This window comes from Oncorhynchus mykiss, chromosome 11, assembly GCF_013265735.2.
Source record: "Oncorhynchus mykiss isolate Arlee chromosome 11, USDA_OmykA_1.1, whole genome shotgun sequence".
Classification (NCBI taxonomy): Eukaryota; Metazoa; Chordata; class Actinopteri; order Salmoniformes; family Salmonidae; genus Oncorhynchus; species Oncorhynchus mykiss.
In genome coordinates, this window is record NC_048575.1 from 36,956,277 (window position 1) to 36,982,453 (window position 26,177).

General features: G+C 46.2%; 1 protein-coding gene across 11 annotated transcripts in view; it reads left to right on the forward strand.

The window, feature by feature from the left end:
- LOC110535649 (SWI/SNF-related matrix-associated actin-dependent regulator of chromatin subfamily D member 3) overlaps window positions 1-26,177 on the forward strand; it is a 104,121-nt gene that overhangs the window by 9,022 nt on the left and 68,922 nt on the right. For 2 of the 11 annotated variants that reach the window (XM_036935383.1, XM_021620768.2), the window contains exon 1: window positions 19,279-19,784. The exons of 2 other annotated variants lie outside the window; for them this stretch is intronic. In XM_036935383.1, the coding sequence (XP_036791278.1) occupies window positions 19,707-19,784 (78 nt within the window). In that variant the 5' untranslated portion in view covers window positions 19,279-19,706. Of the gene's footprint in view, window positions 1-19,277; window positions 19,785-26,177 lie in introns of those variants that run through there. 7 more of the 11 variants (XM_021620762.2, XM_021620764.2, XM_021620763.2 and 4 more) reach the window with 7 other exon arrangements.

Genomic DNA, 26,177 nt, shown 5'->3' on the forward strand with positions numbered 1-26,177 from the left:
CTTTTAAACGCATTACTGCAATGATGACTGGGTTGGCAGGACTTTTAAACACATTACTGCAATGATGACTGGGTTGGTTGGGGGAAATAAAAGTACAGGCTTTGTTTGCCGGAAATACCTTTCAGATAAAACATTTTTTAAAGTAAGCAAAAAGTTGCTGGGATGCTAAAGTTGCTGGGTTTTCTGGGTTTCTGGGTCTGGGTTCACCAAGGCTGACCTAGTTAAATGCAAACGCTCAGTGCTGCGCCACCGCCATGTCCCCCAGAGCCATGCATCCAGAAAGAGTGTGCAGCCAGACAGTGTGCAGTGCAGCCGAGTTGCAAATTAAAACCATCCAGATATGGCCAGTGGCAGCTGCATGGATTGATGTCGGCGGTAAGGGTGATTTGTAATTTGGTTTGAGTTCTGTTGATGGTGGGTGTGGTATTTGTCACATCTTTTCTAAGGCCAACCAGCACCGACGGAATGCAGTTTCTGTACAGTACTCTCATAAAAATAGCTAATTAGTACCAGAAAAGGGTTCTTCATTTTGTCCCTGTCCTAGGGCAGTGGTCACCAGCCTTTTCTGAGTCAAAATGCAACCCGAGATCTACCGCTCAGAATTGTTTCAACATGACTTAAAAAACAAACCTATGCAACATTAACCTATTAAAACAGTACTATAGCAATGATGTTTGTGTATTTGGCTATAGGCCCAATACATTATCACTGCATATTGGCAGTGCTTGAATTGCCCTGCCAATGCATTGTTTTCTGGATCATTAAATCAAAAATATAATAATAATCATAAAAGATCAGTGAAAGTACAGTGTTACTAGCAGTAACTGGCTATTAAGTTACTGGGAATTTTACAATAACTACCAGGCAACTAACCGCCATTAATTTACTGTGAAATGCACAGTAACCTCTTAAAACTGAATGTCTTTGTCACATGTTCTTACGAAGATTGCAGAGCTGACATTTAAGAGGTGCTCAACCGTTGAGAAGATATCCATCAACCACTCAAATTGGTACAACACTTCCACTGACGGTTGGAACAAATACACAAATTCAGTAGCTTGTTGTGTTTTACCATACTTTCACTGCAACCAGTACCCTACCTTACAGAAAAATCACATGATTTCACATGAAATTTCAAATGTGAAATCATGTGTTTTTTGAACACTTCACGTGACCACATTTTCACGTGTAGTTTGTTGTCACATGTTATTACATTATCTTCACATAAGATCACATGAGTACCATAAGGGCTGTAGAGTACCATCAAATTACAGGAACGTTTTAACAGTGTCGCATTTCATGGCATAAAGGAAAACATGGTGTAGAGGGAAAGAACAGGATGGTTCTTCACAACCATCACAGCAGTAAAGAACCCTTCTGATATGCAAAATAAAATGGTTACACATATCATGCTCACCCCTGACAAAGAACCCATCAATAACCTTTTTTTGAGAGTGTACCTTTTGATGTAATATTCCATACTGTCAGACTCGGACAGTGCATGTCGAGCAACAATAGGTTTTGCAACATTTTAATGAGCATCTTTGGGTCTCAAGCACATGCAGCATCAGATCTGGATTGGGGAACCAACGTCAGTCCTGTCTGACCCGTTTGTTTCCAGTTCATTTCACCCATTCCCTCCCCAATGTCCCATTTTGGCATGGTGAATTAACCCATATACTTTAATCATAGAATCAATCAGTTTATTTTGTATACCTTCCACTGATGTTGTCTCTCTTCAGTTTTTCTAGATTTGGGTTATTTGGTAACCCAGTGTTGGATAAATATTGGACAGAACACACGGTGGGTTATTTTGACCCAGCCATTTGGGTCCGTGAATAACCCAACATGTTGGGATTATCCAAACAGGTTAATTTAACCATCAGTTGGGTTTTTATTCACTTTCAGGCTGAGTCTCTTTTTTAATTTAATCCATAGGTTAGTTTCAGGAGGCGTGGCTTATTAGGGGTGTGGCTTTCAGGTGGTTATTTTTGGCCACCCGTGAAAGTAAATGTAATTCCTGTTGATCATTTTAAGATTGTATACTAAAAATGTCTACTTTCCTTTAATATTTTGTCACATTACATATTCTACTACAATATGTAAATAATGTTATACTATTTTTTACAAAGTGATAACTATCCCAACATTGGGATAAGCATAGGCTCTTAACTCATACACTTGTGTAAGCCTCATTAAACTACAAAAGTGTTCAACCTTAACATTTGATAACAATACAACAGAACACATGTGCTGGAATTACATTTACTCTCACGGGAGCCCAAAAAACATCCTGAAAGCCATGCCCCAACTAAGCCACTCCTCCAGTGTTCTGATCTGACCCACTGTGTCATGCATCAACAACCCAACCTTGTATTTTTAAAGAAAACAACCCAACTAACTGACTCAATGCCTGCAACCCAGCAGTTGGGTCATCTAAACAACACAGCATTTTTTTGGAGTGTATCCTGGACTGGGAACAGTCTGATGAAAGGCCTCCTTCTGAACCTGGGATGCGTCCCAAATAGCACCATATTCCCTACAAAGTGCACTACTTTTGACCAGAGCCCAATGGGAATAGGGTTCCATTGGGACTCAACCATGTCCTTGTTCTGTCTGCTCCCTCTTCCATCCGGCCTGGGCAGAATGGTGCTGAAGGATCAGGGCTAATGGGCTGGATAGCTTTATGCAGACTAGGCTACAGTGCAGAGGGGGAGGGGAGACTTTCAGTAGCGAGAGAAGGTTGCCAGTGCATATTCAGAGTATTCCCAACACTATTTTTCTTAGATGAGACACCTGACTGGGTCTGGTACATTCATGATGGCTGACTGTCAATGATTCTGCATTTCACTGTGGATCAGTGTACTGTACTGGGCTAATCCAGCAACACAGTGCTGCTCTGAGGTCCTGTAGGGGAGGGGATGGGTGGGACTGGACGGCTGCGTCCCATGAGACCTGGTCAAAGTAGGGCACAATATAAGAATGGGATGCACCTGACTTCTGAACTTTAGCCACGTCTCCTTCTATAGCTACTGTATATCTCCACTATGGGCTTTACTGTGACCTATGCAGAGCCAGATATGTGGTTTCGCTCAACACCCATCTCAAGTTTTGGCTTGAAGTAGTCTACATTGGCACTAAACCAGCAGCTACTGTAACAGTTAAAATAAAGCGACTGCAATATTTTCACATTGTCCCAGTTTCTCATTGGCTCCAGTTTAAGTCCCTACCTGTAACAGAAAGGTAGGACAAGTGGTTGCTATGGTGACAGCAAACAGGAAATACCCTTGGGTATTGTCCAGAAGCCTTCCTGCAGTGTGTTGAGTGTTGCTGCCCGCCTAAGGCTGCAAGGAAACTCGGCTCATTGTGAGGCTGCGGACAGAGTCTCCATCCACTCTCACAATGTTCCCTTTCAGTGCAAGGGGGCAACTGCCAAGGAGCTCAACCGTAAATGCTCTCTGGATAAAGATGCTTTGTTCCAAATAATTCCTGTGGCAACCAAGGTCTTATTCTAAACTAGTCCCAAATCTGTAATAGGTCAGGTCCTGAAACCATCCCTGGAATGACGATTTGCTAGACTTTTATACTGGGTGTCAATACATGCAATCATTCACCTGTTAATAGTATTAGGCATATGCTTACTCTGCATAGAATAATACTTTTCCTGCATGTCATCAAGCTGTTTTCCTAATGGAGTTTGATATTATATAGTCTATTACTATCCTACTACCTATGACTACTTTATGCTAATATATAATATTCTCTTACTATGCAAGTATTTTCTGTGCAACTTGAATTCCAGTTTGTACCAGTCTGACTATTACAAATCTGCTGCTACAGACTTTTATTCCATACACTTCTTCCTGTCCCCTCAGTCAGTTCCCCCTCTGGCACCCCAAATGTGACGATAACATGAAGGCGTTTGTGTGTACTCTAACATTATGTGTATGTGAAGGAAGCACCATACTGTAAAACAAGTGTCAGCACTTTCTGGAAGACATATTTTTATGTTCCCACTATTTCTCCATCTCTGACACCTTTCTCTCATTCTCCTTTCTTTCTCTCTTCTCATTGTCGCCTTTCTCTAGTGAATGCTTGGAGAATGTAGACAAAGCGGGTGTATTGAGAGACTGTCTTTGGCCAGACTGTGTATGGATTTCCCCGTTTATTTGATCAGTTTATTGTTAGTGCTACAACGGCACTTTGAGCAGCGCTGTCAAGTAAAATCAGTCGTTATTCAGCGAGTTGGCATTGGCGTCACGGAAATCACATTTAGTTTATAGCTGCATACTGGAAGCCAGGACTTTTATAGTTGTGAATAGATTACGATAGATTTGAAAACATTTTCATTCTAGCCTGTTCAATTTGGAATATTTATCAACCAGATATAGCCTGTTGGATATGTTCTATGTTTAGACTGGGATTTTGACAATGTCGTCATTGATGACCCCTCGCAGTATGACTAATTGATTAAACTGTGCTGCCGTATGCTCAACGCGGTCTTCTGTGTGCTGTGTCTCTCGCTAGTGTTTACACAAGAATAGAGTGGTGAGGAAGCCGTGTCCGGAAGCGACTTCACCATTCACATTCTGGATTCAAGTTCTCAAACATCGTTTTTAAGCTTTGTTTTAATATTGACAGTTGCAGCTGATTTCAGGATTCTAATATTGATTCGCTCTCCTTATATGTGTCATTCGTATGTATTCGTTGCAGTCTCTGAATTGTTTTAAGCAAACTTTTTTTTCCTCCCGCCAGCTCCTGATAAAGGGCATAGAAACGACCAAAGTTAGACTAGTGCGTATGTGTACTCGGCTATATCCTGTTCCGAGCTGTTGTCATATTCGCGTTTTTTTGTCTATTTCTAAATCCCACCGCGGCCGCCATGGCATTTCTCATGAAAAAATATATATTTCACTGCGACCTGCTGCTAATTGTCAGGCAGTGAAAGCGGGCTGTTGCTGAGTGATTGGTGGGAAGTTCCGGTTGGCGGGAGGTTGTGTGTGTGTGTGTTGAGAGAGCACGAACACTATAGCTATTGGCTGAGGCACGTAAACTAGAGGGAGCAGCACGTCGTGACAACTTTATACCAGTTGTAGGTTGGCTATTTAGAGAGTCAGTCATTACGGAGACGTCTGTTTCCACCTGGAAACTACTTTGGGGCATTACATAAATTCGCTCGGAGAAGGTTTAAACTGCATTCTAATGTTGACTTTGCTTAAAGAAAATGGTATCAAGCAAAGTTTTTTTTAAATGTATGCTCGGGTATTGGGTCTCGGGGGCTGCCCGAGTGGAAATGTGAAATGGAAGTTATAGAACTCCCTTGCATGATTCTTTCAATGGGGAAATGAAATGAATGAAACTGACATTAAATGTGGAGAAATTATACATTTGCCTCTGTTGGCCATCAAGTAGCCTATTAATGTATATGCCATTGTAGGCAACCATTTGATACAATAAACATGTTATATATCCCACGGTTGGGATAGTGTTCTTCGGCTTGCAAGCCCTTTTTCCTCCAAACATAACAATGGTTATTATGGCCAAACAGTTCTATTTGTGTTTCATCAGACCAGAGGACATTTCTCCAAAAAGTATGATCTTTGTCCCCATCTGCAGTTTCAAACCGTTGTCTGGCTTTTTTAATGGCGGTTTTGGAGCAGTTGCTTCTTCCTTGCTGAGCGGCCTTTCAGGTTATGTCGATATAGAACTTGTTTTACTGTGGATATAGATACTTTTGTACCCGTTTCCTCCCGCATCTTCACAAGGTCCTTTGCTGTTGTTCTGGAATTGATTTGCACTTTTTGCACCAAAGTACGTTCATCTCTTAGGAGACAGAACGCGTCTCCTTCCTGAGTGGTATGAAGGCTGCGTGGTCCCATGGTGTTTATATTTGCGTTGTATTGTTTGTACAGATGAACGTGGTACCATCAGGCATTTGGAAATTGAATCAGACTTGTAGAGGTCTACAATTTATTTTCTGAGGTCTTGGCTGATTTCTTTTGATTTTCCCATGAGGTCAAGCAAAGATGCACTGAGTTTGATGGTAGGCCTTGAAATACAACCACAGGTACACCTCCAATTGACTCAAATGATGTCAATAAACCTATCAGAAGCTTCTCAAGCCATGGCATTATTTTCTGGAATTTTCCAAGCTGTTTAAAGGCACATTCAACTTAGTGGATGTAAACTTCTGACCCACTGGAATTGTGATACAGTGAAATAATTGTTGTCTGTAAACAATTGTTGGAAACATTACTGTCATGCACAAAGTAGATGTCCTAACCGACTTGCCAAAACTATAGTTTGTTAACAAGAAATTTGTGGAGTGGTTCAAAAACGAGTTTTAATAACTCCAACCGAAGTATGTAAACTTCCGACTTCAACTGTAGGTACGTGGTTGCAAAGGGCATCAGTGTCTTAACAGCGCAATTTGCCAAGGAAAGAAACTCTGTGCTCAGCTTTATCCAGAAATCTGGCAGTGGCTTCTGATTAAATTCAATTTTCACAGAACTGCTTGTCGCAATTTAGATGAGACTCTCTCTTGTTCAGATATCAGTAAGTGGACTGGAGGCAGGGCATGAAAAGGGTAACGAATCCAGCTGTTTGTGTCATCTGTTTCAGGAAAGTACCTGCGTAATTGTGCACCCAACTCACTCAGGTGCTTTGCTATATTCCATTTGACATTGTCTGTAAGCTTGAGTTCATTTGCACACAAAAAAATCATACAATGATGGAAAGATCTGTGTGTTGTTCTTGTTAATGCAGACAGAAAAGAGCTCCAACTTCTTAGCCTCAATTTTGTCCCGCACATTGAATATAGTTGAGTCCCTGTATCCTATATTCAGATCATTCAGGTAAGAAAAAAACATCACCCAGAGAGGCCAGTCATGTGAGAAACTCGTCATCATGCAAGTGGTCAGACAAGTGAAAATTATGATCAGTAAAGAAAACTTTAAGCTCGTCTCTCAATTCATAAAAACGTGTCAATAATTTGCCCCTTGATAACCAGTGCACTTCTGTATGTTGTAAAAGCGTTACATGGTCGCTGCCCATATCATTGCATAATGCAGAAAATACACAAGAGTTCAGGGGCCTTGTTTTAACAAAGTTAACCATTTTCACTGTAGTGTCCAAAAGGGGGATGAATCATTTTGCAATACACTGTAAATGGAATAATACTCTTATTGCAATGTGGCTGGCTTATGAAGAGCCTTTGGTTGTACATAGTGTAGTCTATGGTGTTGCCAGGGAACAACACCCTCTTCGAAGAAGTAGGAGGTGAAGATCTCCTGCACACAGATTGCCTCTCTCTTGCTGCGTTGTTGGACCCCATCCTTGAAACATCCTGCAGAGCAGCAGACTTCTCCTCTGGCACATGGCGGCAAGCTGCAGATCCCCTCCTGGTCCTCGTGTCCATCCTTGTGACATTATGAAGGACACAGGTAGCCTTCACGCACCTGAATTCTTGGACTGCCTCTAGGAGGCAGTCCCAGATGGCCCTGGGCAACCAACCGCGCAGTGCCCTACTACACGGTAACTGTAGGCAATCATTTTGAAGGAATCTCCAGTTACAATGTAGGAATATGGAAGATAATGTCATTATTAGACTTTTACATCACCAGGTCAATGTGGATTACTAAAGTATAATATCCCTTAAAACAAATAATGATAACATTGGATAGATAGATGCATGTGACAATAGCGGGATCATATCAAGGATAGCATCCCAAATGAATACATAAATACCGCTTGAAGCTTGATGATGAGTTGATCATTTGAATCGGCTGTGTAGTGCTAAGGCAAAAACAAAAATGTGCACTCCTTTGTGTCCCCAGCACCAGGATTGAGAACCACTGCTCTTCATTGGGACCCCTTCATTAGTTATCCTGCACTGTAGCTAGTTAGCTAATAGTACATCGTTGTTTTTTTTTTTACACTTTCTAAATGTATTTATTTACTTGAATAGGTTCTCCCAGCCATGTGGACGATTGTAAACAGGGCAGCAAAGTGTGTTTTAGAACATATTACTATTTACCTGTGAATAAATTCATGAAATGGAGAATGGATTAAACTATTTACCCATTTAATAACCAGACCTTCATACAAACTTGGTATGCTGAATTATTGACGCACAATTGAACGTGCTGCTATATGCTGCCGAATGCTGCCAGCACGCCCACAAGTGAGCCACTCTGGGCGGCCTAAGCGGCATGTGGCAATTTACCACGTGCTAGTGTACAGGAGCCATAACTTTTTCTCCGCCTCCCACTCCATGGTCGCACCTCCAAACGGTCCCGCCATCTCCGCTTCTCACCGTTTTCCCCGGTTTGTAGTCGTAACATCTGGCACATAATAACAGCACAATTGCCCGAAAAATAGATTATCATTATTTTTTTTTATTATTTTTTTTTTTTTTTTTATGTTTCTTGCTCAGAGATTTCATGATCCTTTGTCCAACTTTCATCACTCACTCACCTGTTGGATTTATCTCTAGATATGTACATGCACAAAGTGGATTTATTTAAGCAATAAGGCCCGAGGAGATGTGGTCTATGGCCAATATACTACGGCTAAGGACTGTTCATAGGCACGACGCAAGGCCATGGTATATTGGCAATATACCACAAACCCCCGAGGTGCCTTATTGCTATTATAAACTGGTTTCCAACGTAATTAGAGCAGTAAAAATAAAAGTTTTGTCGTACCTCTGGTATATGTGTTATGGTGAGTGAATGAGGACCCAAAAGCGAACTAACTTAAACAGAGCTTCTTTAATAACCAAACATAGGTAGGCTCAGATAGACCGGCAGATTCCGACAGGACAGGACAAGGTTACAGCAAACATGACGATAGTCTGGCTCAGGCATGAAACACAAACAAGAATCCGACAAGGACAGGAACAGAAACAGAGAGAGATATAGGGACCTAATCAGAGGGAAAAAGGGAACAGGTGGGGAACGGGGTGAATGGGTAGTTAGAGGAGACAAGGAACAGCTGGGAGAAAGCGGGGGAGAAAAGGTAACCTAACAACGACCAGCAGAGGGAGACAGGGTGAAGGGAAAGGACAGAGACAAGACACAACATGACAGTACCCCCCCACTCACCGAGCGCCTCCTGGCGCACTCGAGGAGGAAACCTGGCGGCAACGGAGGAAATCCTCGATCAGCGCACGGTCCAGCACGTCCCGAGAGGGAACCCAACTCCTCTCCTCAGGACCGTACCCCTCCCAATCGACAAGGTACTGGTGACCACGGCCCCGAGGACGCATGTCCAAAATCCTGCGGACCCTGTAGATGGGTGCGCCCTCGACAAGGATGGGGGGGGGGGGGGGAAGACGAGCGGGGGCGCGAAGAACGGGCTTAATACAGGAGACATGGAAGACCGGGTGGACGCGACGAAGGTATCGCGGAAGAAGAAGTCGAACTGCGACAGGATTAATGACCCGAGAAATACGGAACGGACCAATGAACCGCGGGGTCAACTTGCGAGAAGCCGTCTTAAGGGGAAGGTTCTGAGTGGAGAGCCAAACTCTCTGACCGCGACAATATCTAGGACTCTTAGTTCTACGCTTATTAGCAGCCCTCACAGTCTGCGCCCTATAACGGCAAAGTGCAGACCTGACCCTCTTCCAGGTGCGCTCGCAACGTTGGACAAAAGCCTGAGCGGAGGGGACGCTGGACTCGGCGAACTGAGATGAGAACAGCGGAGGCTGGTACCCGAGGCTACTCTGAAAAGGAGATAGCCCGGTCGCAGACGAAGGAAGCGAGTTGTGGGCGTATTCTGCCCAGGGGAGCTGTTCTGACCAAGACGCAGGGTTGCGAAAAGAAAGACTGCGTAAGATGCGACCAATAGTCTGATTGGCCCGTTCTGCTTGACCGTTAGACTGGGGGTGAAAGCCGGAAGAGAGACTGACGGAAGCCCCAATCAAACGGCAAAACTCCCTCCAAAATTGAGACGTGAATTGCGGACCTCTGTCCGAAACGACGTCTGACGGAAGGCCATGAATTCTGAAAACATTCTCGATGATGATTTGTGCCGTCTCTTTAGCAGAAGGAAGCTTAGCAAGGGGAATGAAATGAGCCGCCTTAGAGAACCTATCGACAACCGTAAGAATAACAGTCTTCCCCGCTGACGAAGGCAGTCCGGTGACAAAATCTAAGGCGATGTGAGACCACGGTCGAGAGGGAATAGGAAGCGGCCTGAGACGGCCGGCAGGAGGAGAGTTACCGGACTTAGTCTGCGCGCAGACCGAACAAGCAGCCACGAAACGACGCGTGTCATGCTCCCGGGTGGGCCACCAAAAACGCTGGCGAATGGAAGCAAGCGTACCCCGAACGCCAGGGTGGCCGGCTAACTTGGCAGAGTGAGCCCACTGAAGAACGGCCAGACGAGTAGGAACGGGAACGAAAAGAAGGTTCCTAGGACAAGCGCGCGGCGACGGAGTGTGAGTGAGCGCTTGTTTTACCTGCCTCTCAATTCCCCAGACAGTCAACCCGACAACACGCCCCTCAGGGAGAATCCCCTCGGGGTCAGTGGAGGCTACTGAAGAACTGAAGAGACGAGACAAAGCATCAGGCTTGGTGTTCTTAGAGCCCGGACGATAAGAAATCACAAACTCGAAACGAGCGAAAAACAGCGCCCAACGCGCCTGACGCGCATTAAGTCGTTTGGCAGAACGGATGTACTCAAGGTTCCTATGGTCAGTCCAAACGACAAAAGGAACGGTCGCCCCCTCCAACCACTGTCGCCATTCGCCTAGGGCTAACCGGATGGCGAGCAGTTCGCGGTTACCCACATCATAGTTACGTTCCGACGGCGACAGGCGATGAGAAAAATACGCGCATGGGTGGACCTTGTCGTCAGAGAGGGAGCGCTGAGAAAGAATGGCTCCCACGCCCACCTCTGACGCGTCAACCTCGACAACGAACTGTCTAGAGACGTCAGGTGTAACAAGGATAGGAGCGGATGTAAAACGATTCTTGAGGAGATCAAAAGCTCCCTGGGCGGAAACGGACCACTTAAAGCACGTCTTGACAGAAGTAAGGGCTGTGAGAGGAGCTGCCACCTGACCGAAATTACGGATGAAACGACGATAGAAGTTCGCGAAGCCGAGAAAGCGCTGCAGCTCGACGCGTGACTTAGGGACGGGCCAATCAATGACAGCTTGGACCTTAGCGGGATCCATCTTAATGCCTTCAGCGGAAATAACAGAACCGAGAAATGTGACGGAGGAGGCATGAAAAGTGCACTTCTCAGCCTTCACAAAAAGACAATTCTCTAAAAGGCGCTGGAGGACACGTCGAACGTGCTGAACATGAATCTGGAGTGACGGTGAAAAAATCAGGATATCGTCAAGGTAAACGAAAACAAAGATGTTCAGCATGTCTCTCAGGACATCATTGACTAATGCCTGAAAGACAGCTGGAGCGTTAGCGAGGCCGAAAGGAAGGACCCGGTATTCAAAGTGCCCTAACGGAGTGTTAAACGCCGTCTTCCACTCGTCCCCCTCCCTGATGCGCACGAGATGGTAAGCGTTACGAAGGTCCAACTTAGTGAAAAACCTGGCTCCCTGCAGGATCTCGAAGGCTGAAGACATAAGAGGAAGCGGATAACGATTCTTAACTGTTATGTCATTCAGCCCTCGATAATCTATGCAGGGGCGCAGAGACCCGTCCTTCTTCTTGACAAAAAAAAAACCCCGCTCCGGCGGGAGAGGAGGAGGGGACTATGGTACCGGCGTCAAGAGCTACAGACAAATAATCCTCGAGAGCCTTACGTTCGGGAGCCGACAGAGAGTATAGTCTACCCCGGGGGGGAGTGGTTCCCGGAAGGAGATCAATACTACAATCATACGACCGGTGTGGAGGAAGAGAGGTGGCCCTGGACCGACTGAACACCGTGCGCAGATCGTGATATTCCTCCGGCACCCCTGTCAAATCACCAGGCTCCTCCTGTGAAGAAGAGACAGAGGAAACAGGAGGGATAGCAGACATTAAACATTTCACATGACAAGAGACGTTCCAGGAGAGGATAGAATTACTAGACCAATTAATGGAAGGATTATGACAAACTAGCCAGGGATGGCCCAAAACAACAGGTGTAAAAGGTGAACGAAAAATCAAAAAAGAAATGGTTTCGCTATGATTACCAGAAACAGTGAGGGTTAAAGGTAGCGTCTCACGCTGAATCCTGGGGAGAGGACTACCATCCAGGGCGAACAAGGCCGTGGACTCCCTTAACTGTCTGAGAGGAATGTCATGTTCCCGAGCCCAGGTCTCGTCCATAAAACAGCCCTCCGCCCCAGAGTCTATTAAGGCACTGCAGGAAGCTGACGAACCGGTCCAGCGTAGATGGACCGACAAGGTAGTGCAGGATCTTGAAGGAGAGACAGGAGTAGTAGCGCTCACCAGTAGCCCTCCGCTTACTGATGAGCTCTGGCTTTTACTGGACATGAAGTGACAAAATGACCAGCAGAACCGCAATAGAGACAGAGGCGGTTGGTGATTCTCCGTTCCCTCTCCTTAGTCGAGATGCGGATACCTCCCAGCTGCATAGGCTCAGCTCCCGAGCCGGCAGAGGAAGATGGTAGTGATGCGGAGAGGGGGGCAACGGAGAACGCGAGCTCCTTTCCACGAGCTCGGTGACGCAGATCAACCCGTCGCTCAATGCGAATAGCGAGTTCAATCAGGGAATCCACGCTGGAAGGGACCTCCCGGGAGAGAATCTCATCCTTTACCTCTGCGCGGAGACCCTCCAGAAAACGAGCGAGCAAAGCCGGCTCGTTCCAGCCACTGGAGGCAGCAAGAGTGCGAAACTCAATAGAGTAGTCTGTTATGGATCGATTACCTTGACATAGGGAAGACAGGGCCCTGGAAGCCTCCTCCCCAAAAACAGATCGATCAAAAACCCGTATCATCTCCTCCTTAAAGTCCTGATACTGGTTAGTACACTCAGCCCTTGCCTCCCAGATTGCCGTGCCCCACTCACGAGCCCGTCCAATAAGGAGAGATATGACGTAGGCGACACGAGCAGTGCTCCTGGAGTAAGTGTTGGGCTGGAGAGAAAACACAATATCACACTGGGTGAGGAACGAGCGGCATTCAGTGGGCTCCCCAGAGTAACACGGCGGGTTATTGATTCTGGGCTCCGGAGATTCGAAAGCCCTGGAAGTGGCCGGTGGATCGAGGCGGAGATGGTGAACCTGTTCTGTGAGGTTGGAGACTTGGGTGGCCAGGGTCTCAACGGCATGTCGAGCAGCAGACACTTCCTGCTCGTGTCTGCCTAGCATCGCTCCCTGGATCCCGACGGCTGAGTGGAGAGGATCCGAAGTCGCTGGGTCCATTCTTGGTCGGATTCTTCTGTTATGGTGAGTGAATGAGGACCCAAAAGCGAACTAACTTAAACAGAGCTTCTTTAATAACCAAACATAGGTAGGCTCAGATAGACCGGCAGATTCCGACAGGACAGGACAAGGTTACAGCAAACATGACGATAGTCTGGCTCAGGCATGAAACACAAACAAGAATCCGACAAGGACAGGAACAGAAACAGAGAGAGATATAGGGACCTAATCAGAGGGAAAAAGGGAACAGGTGGGGAACGGGGTGAATGGGTAGTTAGAGGAGACAAGGAACAGCTGGGAGAAAGCGGGGGAGAAAAGGTAACCTAACAACGACCAGCAGAGGGAGACAGGGTGAAGGGAAAGGACAGAGACAAGACACAACATGACAATATGGTCTCATATCACGGCTCTCAGCGAATCAGCATTCAGGGCTCAAACCACCCAGTTTATAATTACAATTTTGAAACCTGGTTCGAGCCCTGAATGCTCATTGTCTGAAAGCCATGGTATATTAGACCATGCTTTTTATTTTAATTTGATTTAACCTTTTATTTAACTAGACAAGTCAGTTAAGAACAATTTCTTATTTACAATGATGGCTTACCTCGGCCAAACCCTAATGATGCAGAGTTCAATCTTGGTTTCCTCAGACCAGAGAATCTTGTTTCTCATGGTCTGAGAGTCCTTTAGGTGCCTTTTGGCAAACTCCAAGCAGGCTGTCGTGTGCTTTTTACTGAGTGGCTTCCGTCTTGCCACTCTACCATAAAGGCCTGATTGGTGGGATGGGAGAAACCTTTTGGAAGGTTCTCCCATCTCCATAGAGGAACTCTGGAGCTCTGTCAGCGTGACCATTGGGTTCTTGGTAACCTCCCTGACCAATGCCCTTCTCCCCCGATTGCTCATTTTTGGCCGGGCGGCCAGCTCTAGGAGGAGTCTTGGTGGTTCCAAACGTCTTCCATTTAAGAATGATGGGAGGCCACTGTGTTCTTGGGGACCTTCAATGCTGCAGAAATGTTTTGGTACACTTCCTGAGATCTGTGCCTCGACAGAGGAGGAAAAAGGGAATAAAATATTTAAATAAAATAAATGGTTATATAGATTTTTAAGGGTACAAGACTCTGTATTAATCTGGCTGTGTTGGCAATATCACTGCATACCCATAGCCAAGTGGGGAGAGGATGCCCCTTATCACAGTTCCCAAATGTCCAGCTAATCCTACGCCGGTGGATCTCAACTGAACATGGAGCCGCGTTAAGTAGCAATGATATCCTTCGCCACCGTTGTCTTACGACATGACATAGCTCCAAACAGTCATGACTATTCAATAAATAATTGAAACGTTTATTTTCAGCTAATTTCTTAAGTTATATAACTTAAGGTATATAACTTAACTAACAAAGGAGTTTTGAAGTTGAGGGTGCATTATTTAGAAAGTTGGGCAATGAGGAGGAAAACTAGCATACAGTGCTTTCAGAAAGTATTCAGACCCCTTCACTTTTTCCACATTTTGTTACGTTACTGCGTTATTCTAAAATGGATTGAATAAATGTTTTTCCACATCAATCAACAATCTTGAGTGGCCCAGCCAGAGCCCGGACTTGAACCTGATCGAACATCTCTGGAGACACCTGAAAATAGCTGTGAGCGACGCTCCTCATCCAACATGACAGAGCTTGAGAGGATCTGCAGAGACGAATGGGAGAAACTCTCCAAATACAGGTGTTCCAAGCTTGTAGCGTCATTCCCAAGAAGACTCGAGGCTGTAATCGCTGCCAAAGGTGCTTCAACAAAGTACTGAGTAAAGGTTCTGAATACTTATTTAAATGTCATATTTCTGTTTGTTTTTTTTACTTTGTCATTATGGCGTATTGGGAGTGATGGGAGTATTGGCGTATTGGACTGATGGGAGAAAAAAAACACAATTTAATCAATTTTAGAATAGGCCTGTAACATAACAAAATGTGGAAAAAGTCAAGGGGTCTGAATACTTTCTGAATGCATTGTATTTGTTGATTAAATCTGACTTTCTTAATATAATGAGTAATCCAGGAATGTCATAAGTTTATTGACATAAGAAAACATCAACTCTGCAGATCGCAGTTAACACAGTGAATGGCTAAATGACTTCCGGACACTAAGGGTCCGCGGAGCTCCTCCGCACCACTCTATTGTGTCTGTGTGCCCATTCAATCAGACCGATACTGTAGGAAAGGTGGTTCGGTTAAGGAATGATAATTCCTTGTGCTCCTTCATCATTGCACTAAAGGGGCAATCTGGGATTCAATTTCAACTAATTTAAAAGTCCAAAAAATGGATGTTCCCTTTTTTTTTAAATGTCAAAAAGGAGAAAGAGTGTGGAAATAGATTATTCATGACTGGGTCTAGTATATTTCCACATCACACTGCATCACAGTCAGTGAGGGAGGGTTACTTTTTCATTTAAGCAGACTGTGTCTATCCCCCTCCTAGACAGGGGTGTCTGCTCACCAGTATGTGCCTCCTCTGCTGGCAATTGATAGTACTTTTGCTCCCTGCAAGCACTTAACCCAGGGTACCCCCCCCCCCCCCCCCCCCCCCTCCCTCCCCCTATCTGCAACAGAATGGATGGAATATGACCATTTTGGTGAAATTGGTAGGACTATTGGTGAGGAAGACAGCGGGGGTCCAGCAAGGGGTACTCCTGCGCACAAGCCGACGATGCCTGTTCCTGAACTGTTGGATCCCTTTGTTATCTTTTGACGCCCACGTGCTGTTGCTGGAGAAACAAGGACACCGTTTCTCTCTGGCTCTGCTTGTTTTAAGGTCTATTTATTTGGTGCTTGCTTGACCTTACACCAGAACAAATTCATATTTGTGTTATATTATTTTAGATTAGATCATTTTAGATGTTTCTATTCTACTGTATATCTAGTTGGAAATGAAAAGAGATGCATAATATAAGTAACATAATCACTACAACACAGATTTTTCATGCACAAGAAAAAATAAATCCATCTTTTAAGGGGACGAAGGATGGAGTCAACCGTAAGACCACAATATCTATGGGGCTTTGCAGCACATACTGTATATTCTGTAGATCACAAGAACAAGAGGCACTTCACCCATCTCAACAGTAGGTGTCGCCACCAAGAAGGGGGAAAAAACACATTTTAAAACAGGGATGAGGACAGAGCACACTGCCCAATAGATGGATTACATTTATTGAATGGCTCAAAGACCAAACAATAACTGGAAAAGATGAAGACATTTTTTTTTTTTGTTTATCATTTGAAACCATTAGCTCCACACCCTTTCATTTGACCTGTCCTATGAAACCATTAGCTCCACACCCTTTCATTTGACCTGTCCTATGAAACCATTAGCTCCACACCCTTTCATTTGACCTGTCCTATGAAACCATTAGCTCCACACCCTTTCATTTGACCTGTCCTATGAAACCATTAGCTCCACACCCTTTCATTTGACCTGTCCTATGAAACCATTAGCTCCACACCCTTTCATTTGACCTGTCCTATGAAACCATTAGCTCCACACCCTTTCATTTGACCTGTCCTATGAAACCATTAGCTCCACACCCTTTCATTTGACCTGTCCTATGAAACCATTAGCTCCACACCCTTTCATTTGACCTGTCCTATGAAACCATTAGCTCCACACCCTTTAATTTGACCTATCCTATGATTCTGTTTGCTATTATTTTGAACCTGTTTCTCAGTTTCCTCTAGCTAGTTGTGAATTTGCGCTGGGTGCCACTACTCCCTCATTAGGGGTCAGTCACTCCAGGGAAAGCTGAGGAATCGTGACCTTTGACCTAGACGTTTACAGGCCCACATACCAGTTGGCCCTTGGCTACAATAACTGAACAGTACTGCCGTCCCCTTGTTCAAGAAAGTCTCCCTCGCTTGCCAGAGCACTCAAGTCTAAGCTCCGAGTGCAGAATGTAGGGAAGTGGGAACTTGAGTCTAAGCTCCGAGTGCAGAATGTAGGGAAGTGGGAAATAGAGTCTAAGCTCCGAGTGCAGAATGTAGGGAAGTGGGAACTCGATTACCCTCAATACAGACAGTATTCCCTTCCCCTGGTTTTGTCCCATGTACCCCCCCCCCCTTGTCCCGTCTGGCTGAGTTGGTAGAACATGGCGCTAGCAATGCCAGGGTTGTGTGTTGCATTCCCATGGGAGACCAGTATGGCAACAACAAACAAAAAAAGTATGAAAATGTATGCAAGTTGCTCTGGGTATTGTTCCCTCCTATCTCTAACCCACAAGTGCCACTACCATTTCTCACCTTGGCCACATATCACAGAGCTGCTGGTGACAATCCTAACAACCGGCATGTGTCATAAGCCTTTGATCCTGCTCAACTTCACAACCCTTTGTCATTTAAATCAACTCATTAATATTTCACTCCCTTGTTTGGTCAGTCAGAGGGGGTAGAGAGAGAGGAAGAGGGGGAGGAGGAAGAGGATTCTGTGAATCAGTATAATGACCGGCGGCCATGTCTGCAACAGACAGGTCTCTCTCCACGATTTAGTAACCCGACCAATAGACTGCCTCGCTCTCTCTTTCTCTCTCTCTCCAAGGTCCCAAAAAACACACGCAGTCACACCCACGTGCATGCAGACACAGCAGGTTGACGTTTGTCATGAATCTTGCCCTGGAGGCAGAACTGAGCCATTTCCACTAGATGGGCCAGCTTAAAAATGAATGAAAACAAAAATGACATTTTTGGGCTTAATTTAATGTCAGCATTCAAATATAATCAAATTGTATTGGTCACATACACATGGTTAGCAGATGTTATTGCGAGTGTAGCGAAACGCTTGCATTAGTGTTAGCAGTGTGGTTAATGTTAGGGTTCAAATCAAATTGTATTTGTCACATGCGTCGAATACAACAGACCTTACAGTGAAATGCTTACTTACAAGGATGTGAGACCAGATGCTTCTGGAGGTGGTGTTGGAGGGCCAGTAGGAGGCACTCTGGTCCCTACAAAAGATCCCAATGCCCTAGCGCAGTGATTGTGGACATTGCCCTGTGTAAGGTGCTGTCTTTTGGATGGGACGTTAAACGGGTGTCCTGACTCTCTGTGGTCACTAAAGATCCCAAGGCACTTATTGTAAGAGTAGGGTTGTTAACTCCGGTGTCCTGGCTGAATTCCCAACCTGGCCCTCATACCATCATGGCCACCTCATTGTCTAGGGGAGTGGTATTAAAACTTTTTCAGTGGGGGATCCCATTTTTTCCACCAGAATTTTTTTTCACCAGAATGTCTTGCGATCCCATCCCACCCCAAATCTAATGACAACCTTAAAATCTGTCGATTTGGATTTTAAACAAATAACCTTAAATTCATTGCATTTTCTGATCTTACCAGAATGAAAAGAAACCAATAAATAAAATAGCGTTTTTCAAATGACCTTTCTCAAAAATGTTTCTATAGAAGAGCATGACATAGCAAATAGGGTGCCATTTAGGACATGGTCATTGAAAGACAGGAAGTGAAGGTGTTCTGAACGAGGCCCTCTCCAATTGTGAAGTGGGCTTAGGAGGTGATTAGTTGGCTCATTAGACACAGTGTTGCACACGGTTGTGTCCAACCAGGAACTGTTCTCTGAATCTTTGCCTCGCTGACCAATGACAGTACTATGCCATATAAATATGATAGGTTGTATAGCGTGATATAAGTGTGTATCGATGGCAAATGTATTTTCAGCTACATTTGATCCTGTTACTTGAGAGACACAGGTTGTAGTGGTTTTAGGTTTGATACTGCACTCTTGTTTGTGTAGTAATATACAGTGTGGCCCCTTTAAGAGCAGTGTGTCCTTTTTTTGAGAATGAGTTGTGTGCTGCGCTGAAGGGGCTGACCATGGCCTCTGGGTTCGTCACTAGGAGGTGGGAATGTCTGAGACTAACCTCCCCAGTCCCCTTGCTCAAACAACCAGGCACAGGCAGCCAGTCACACCGCATGCCCTTATCTACCAATGGAATGGAATGCAACAGCTGTGGCAGGGGTCCGCCAGGGGTGGGCCGGCTCAAACCCCCCTGCCGGGGCCCCCACTCCCCCTCTCCACAGGGCTTCTACTCCTGAAAGGCAGCTCAACTAAAAAGTGTGCTCTGAGACAGAGTGGGCGCCTCGACAGGGCTGCACTGCAAAAACACAGAGGGGGGGAAGAGGGTTGAGAGAGAACGAAGGGGAGCGACAGAGTCAGGGACGGCGCTAGAAAAGGAGAGCACAAAGAGGAGGAAAGTGAAGCGAGGGAGGGGATTTGAAAGCTCGGGTGAAGGGGAAGAGAGGGAGAGGGAAAGACAAAAGAAAGCGAGGGAGACGTAGTAGGAGCAGGGGGAAGCGAGGGGACGGCGCAAATGGCTATGGAGGACACGGCGGGGGGAGCGCGCAAAGCCACCAAGAGCAAACTGTTTGAGTTCCTGGTCCATGGAGTGGTGAGTTGCCCAGTAGCACTGTCTGTCATTGAGACCGAGGGAGCCGGACCCGTGTGTGTGTGTGTGTGTGTGACTACTCAAGCGTGTGTGAGAGGGCGCATAGGCAATCTGAGAGCGATAGCTGTCCATGTGAAGGTTATATCCAGCCCTCTGGATCCCACACTGTTTTCTTCTTAAAGAAGAGAGGGAAGGAGTAGGGAGCGGAGGGGGACAGCCATTTGGAATGCAAACAACAACAAAAAGAGCGAGAAGGAAGGAGAGAGCGACACAGAGAGATGCTAGCAGCAGCCAACCCCCTGGTTATCAGAGCACACTGAGCATGCTTGGAGTCAGCGACTGAGTGGGGGGGGGGGGGGGGGAAGCAACCAGCTCACTCAAAACAGTCTCAGAGTGGTCGTAAGATGAGCACGCTGCTGTGATCATGTATGGTCATGTGGATAATGTTTTAATGAATGTTATTGGAGCATGCTACTATGTTTGAAATGCTGGACATTGAGCTTATTTAAAATAAATAGTAATGGGTGAATTTCACATGGTTGGGGGAAATGGTAAGGCCTGTCACTGCTGTCATAACATATGCAGCATTAACTGACCTGGGAATGCAATAGTGCCAATGATAAGCACAAGGCTGTGATTGTGGAGTTATGGATGTGTGTGTGTGTGTGTGGAGTTATGGATGTGTGTGTGTGTGTGTGTGTGTGGAGTTATGGATGTGTGTGTGTGTGTGTGTGTGGAGTTATGGGTGTGTGGGGTTATGGATGTGTGTGTGTGGAGTTATGGATGTGTGTGTGTGGAGTTATGGATGTGTGTGTGTGTGTGTGTGTGGAGTTATGGATGTGTGTGTGGAGTTATGGATGTGTGTGTGTGTGGGGTTATGGATGTGTGTGTGTGTGGGGTTATGGATGTGTGTGTGTGTGGGGTTATGGATGTGTGTGTGTGTGTGGGGTTATGGATGTGTGTGTGTGTGGGGTTATGGATGTGTGTGGGTTATGGATGTGTGTGTGTGTGTGGAGTTATGGATGTGTGTGTGTGTGTGGAGTTATGGATGTGTGTGTGTGTGTGGAGTTATGGATGTGTGTGTGTGTGTGGAGTTATGGATGTGTGTGTGGGGTTATGGATGTGTGTGTGTGGGGTTATGGATGTGTGTGTGTGTGTGTGAGTTATGGATGTGTGTGTGTGTGGGGTTATGGATGTGTGTGTGTGGGTTATGGATGTGTGTGTGTGTGTGTGGGTTATGTGTGTGTGGGTTATGGATGTGTGTGTGTGTGTGGAGTTATGGATGTGTGTGTGTGTGTGTGGAGTTATGGATGTGTGTGTGTGGGGGGTTATGGATGTGTGTGTGTGGGGTTATGGATGTGTGTGTGTGTGTGGGTTATGGATGTGTGTGTGTGTGGGTTATGTGTGTGTGGGTTATGGATGTGTGTGTGTGTGTGGGTTATGTGTGTGTGGGTTATGGATGTGTGTGTGTGTGTGTGTGTGTGTGTGGGTTATGGATGTGTGTGTGTGGTTATGGATGTGTGGGTTATGGATGTGTGTGTGTGTGGTTATGGATGTGTGTGTGTGTTTATGGATGTGTGTGTGGGGGGGGGGGTTATGGATGTGTGTGTGGGTTGTGTGTGTGGGTTGTGTGTGTGTGGGTGATGGGTGTGTGTGATGGATGTGTGGGTGTGGGTTATGGGTGTGGGTTATGGGTGTGTGTGTGGGTTATGGGTGTGTGTGTGGGTTATGGGTGTGTGTGTGTGTGTGTGGGTTATGGATGGGTGTGTGGGTTATGGATGTGTGTGTGGGTTATGGATGTGTGTGTGGGTTATGGGTGTGTGTGTGTGTGTGTGGGGGTTATGGATGGATGTGTGTGTGGGTTATGGATGGATGTGTGTGTGTGGGTTATGGATGTGTGGGTGATGGATGTGTGTGGGTGTGTGGGTTATGGATGTGTTTATGGATGTGTGTGTGGGTTATGGATGTGTGTGGGTTATGGATGTGTGTGTGTGTGATGGATGTGTGTGTGGGTTATGGATGTGTGGGTTATGGGTGTGTGTGTGTTGGTTATGGATGTGTGTGTGGGTTATGCGTGTGTGTGATGGATGTGTGTGTGTGTGTGGGGGTTATGGATGTGTGTGGGTTATGGATGTGTGGGTTATGGATGTGTGGGTTATGGGTGTGTGTGGGTTATTGGTGTGTGTGTGTGGGTTGTGTGTGTGTGGTTATGGATGTGTGTGTGTGGGTTATGGATGTGTGTGTGTGTGTTATTTGTGTGTGTGTGTGGGGGGGTTATGGGTGTGTGTGTGTGGTGATGGATGTGTGGGTGATGGGTGTGTGTGGGTGATGGATGTGTGGGTGGGTGTGGGTTATGGGTGTGGGTTATGTGTGTGGGTGTGGGTTATGGATGTGTGTGTGTGGGTAATGGGTGTGGGTGTGTGTGTGGGTTATGTGTGTGGGTTATGGGTGTGTGTGGGTTATGGATGTGTGTGGGTTATGGGTGTGTGTGTGGGTTATGGATGTGTGTGTGGGTTATGGATGTGTGGGTTATGGATGTGTGTGTGTGTGTGGGTTATGGATGTGTGGGTTATGGGTGTGTGTGTGTGTGTGTTGGTTATGGATGTGTGTGTGGGTTATGCATGTGTGTGTGATGGATGTGTGTGTGTGTGTGTGTGGGTTATGGATGTGTGTGGGTTATGGATGTGTGGGTTAGTGGTGTGTGTGGGTTATTGGTGTGTGTGTGTGTGGGTTGTGTGTGTGTGGTTATGGATGTGTGTGTGTGGGTTATGGATGTGTGTGTGTGGGTTATTTGTGTGTGTGTGTGGGGGGGGGTTATGGGTTATGGGTGTGTGTGGGTTATGGGTGTGTGGGTTATGGATGTGTGTGTGGTGATGGATGTGTGGGTGATGGGTATGTGTGTGTGTGGGTGATGGATGTGTGGGTGGGTGTGGGTTATGGGTGTGGGTTATGGGTGTGGGTGTGTGGGTGTGGGTTATGGATGTGTGTGTGTGGGTAATGGGTGTGTGTGTGTGGGTTATGGATGTGTGTGGGTTATGGGTGTGTGTGTGGGGGTTATGGATGTGTGTGTGGGTTATGAATGTGTGGGTTATGGATGTGTGTGTGTGTGTGGGTTATGGATGTGTGGGTTATGGATGTGTGTGTGTGTGTGGGTTATGGATGTGTGGGTGATGGCTGTGTGTGGGTGTGTGGGTTATGGATGTGTGTGTTATGGATGTGTGTGTGTGTGTGTGATGGATGTGTGGGTTATGGGTGTGTGTGTGTGTTGGTTATGGATGTGTGTGTGGGTTATGGGTGTGTGTGTGGGTTATGGATGTGTGTGTGGGTTATGAATGTGTGGGTTATGGATGTGTGTGTGTGTGTGTGTGGGTTATGGATGTGTGGGTTATGGATGTGTGTGTGTGGGTTATGGATGTGTGGGTGATGGCTGTGTGTGGGTGTGTGGGTTATGGATGTGTGTGTGATGGATGTGTGTTATGTGTGTGTTATGGATGTGTGTGGGTTATGGATGTGTGGGTTATGGGTGTGTGTGTGTGGGTTATTGATGTGTGTGTGTGTGTGTGTGGGTTGTGTGTGTGTGTGTGGTTATGGATGTGTGTGTGTGTGGGTTATGGATGTGTGTGTGTGTGTGGGTTATTTGTGTGTGTGTGTGGGTGGGTTATGGGTGTGTGTGTGGGTTATGGGTGTGTGGGTTGTGTGTGGTTATGTGTGTGTGTGTGTGTGTGTGTGGTGATGGATGTGTGGGTGATGGGTGTGTGTGTGTGTGGGTGATGGGTGTGGGTGTGGGTTATGGGTGTGGTTGTGGGTGTGTGGGTTATGGATGTGTGTGTGTGGGGTGTGGATTATGGTTGTGGGTGTGTGTGTGGGTTATGGATGTGTGTGTGGGTTATGGATGTGTGTGTGGGTTATGGATGTGTGTGTGGGTTATGGATGTGTGTGTGGGTTATGGATGTGTGGGTTATGGATGTGTGGGTTATGGATGTGTGTGTGTGTGGGTGATGGGTGTGGGTGTGGGTTATGGGTGTGTGTGTGGTTGTGTGTGTGTGTGTGGGGGGGGGGGTTATGGATGTGTGTGTGTGGGGTGTGGGTTATGGGTGTGGGTGTGTGTGTGGGTTATGGATGTGTGTGGGTTATGGATGTGTGTGGGTTATGGATGTGTGTGTGGGTTATGGATGTGTGTGTGGGTTATGGGTGTGTGTGTGTGGGTTATGGATGTGTGTGTGGGTGATGGATGTGTGGGTTATGGATGTGTGTGTGTGTGTGTGTGTGGGTTATGGATGTGTGTGGGTTATGGATGTGTGGGTGTGTGGGTTATGGATGTGTGTGTGTGTGGGTTATGGATGTGTGGGTTATGGATGTGTGTGTGTGTGTGTGTGTGTGTGTGTGTGTGTGGTTATGGATGTGTGTGTGGGTTATGGATGTGTGTGGGTTATGGATGTGTGTGGGTTATGGATGTGTGTGTGTGAGGGTTATGGATGTGTGGGTTATGGATGTGTGTGTGTGGGTTATGGATGTGTGTGGGTTATGGATGTGTGGGTTATGAATGTGTGGGTTATGGGTGTGTGGGTTATTGGTGTGTGTGTGTGTGTGTGTGTGGTTATGGATGTGTGTGTGTGGGTTAAGGATGTGTGTGTGTGGGTTATTGATGTGTGTGGGTTGTGTGTGTGTGGTTATGGGTGTGTGTGTGGGGGTTATGGATGTGTGTGTGTGGGTTATTTATGTGTGTGGGGGGGGGGTTATGGGTGTGTGTGTGGGTTATGGGTGTGTGGGTTATGGATGTGTGTGTGTGTGTGTGTTTGTGGGTTATGGATGTGTGTGTGTGTGTGGGTTATGGATGTGTGTGTGGGTTATGGATGTGTGGGTTATGGATGTGTGTGTGTGTGGGGGGGTATGGGTGTGTGTGTGTGGGGGGGGGTTATGGATGTGTGTGTGGGTTATGGATGTGTGTGTGTGTGTGTGGGTTATGGATGTGTGGGTTATGGATGTGTGTGTGTGTGGGGGGGGGGGGGGGGTTATGGACGTATGTGTGTGTTATGGATGTATGTGTGTGGGTTATGGATGTGTGTGTTATAGATGTGTGTGTGTGTGTGTGTGTGTGTGTGTGTTATGGATGGATGTGTGTGGGGGGGTTATGGATGTGTGTGTGTGGGTTATGGATGGATGTATGTGTGTGGGTTACGGATATGTATGTGTGTGGGTTATGGATGTGTGGGTTATGGATGTGTGGGTTATGGATGGATGTGTGTGTGTGGGGGGGGGGGGGGTTATGGATGTGTGTATGGGGGTTATGGATGTGTGTGTGTGTGTGGGTTATGGATGTGTGTGTGGGGGTTATGAATGTGTGTGTGTGTGTGTGGGGGTTATGGATGTATGTGTGTGGGTTATGGAAGTCCTGAGGCTTTAATAGAGACCACTGTCAATGTATTTCATTGTCAAGTCCACAAAGTCTTTGAACATCCTTACCCATCTATTAAAAGTCAGAAGGAATATGAATATGCACATCTAGATCACATTCATTGTATTGGCCAGTTCATGTACTAAGATGAAGTGCATTAAGCATAAGTGTACCCTTATCAGGGCTGTGTAGCACAGCATTCCCACTATGCACGCTCTGGTTGAATCAACATTGTTCCCGTGTTATTTCAATGAAATTACATTGATCCAATGTGGAATAGATGTTGGGGCAGAGACTGAAGTGAAACAATGAGTAGAGGTGATGAGCCAGATGAGTGTGTCTTCTCAAAAGACCAGTTAACCTTGATCTCTCTGTCCCTCTCTGTCCCTCTCTGTCCCTCTCTCTACCTCTCTCTACCCCTCTCTCTACCTCTCTCTACCTCTCTCTCTACATCTCTCTACATCTACCTCTCTCCATCTCTCTCTCTACCTCTCTCTCTCTCTACCTCTCTCTCTCTACCTCTCTCTCTCTCTCTACCTCTCTCTCTCTCTACCTCTCTCTCTCTCTACCTCTCTCTCTCTCTACCTCTCTCTCTCTCTACCTCTCTCTCTCTCTACCTCTCTCTCTCTCTACCTCTCTCTCTCTACCTCTCTCTCTCTCTACCTCTCTCTCTACCTCTCTCTCTTCCTCTCTTCCTCTCTTCCTCTCTTCCTCTCTTCCTCTCTACCTCTCTACCTCTCTACCTCTACCTCTCTACACCTCTATACCGCTACCTCTCTACACCTCTCTCTCTCTACCCCTCTACCTCTCTACTTTTACCTCTCTACACATCTCTACACCTCTCTCTACCTCTCTACACCTCTCTACACCTCTCTCTACCTCTATCTCTCTCTACCTCTCTTTACCTCTCTCTCTCTACCTCTCTCTACCTCTCTCTACCTCTCTCTACCTCTCTCTACCTCTCTCTACCTCTAACTCTCTCTACCTCTACCTCTCTCTAC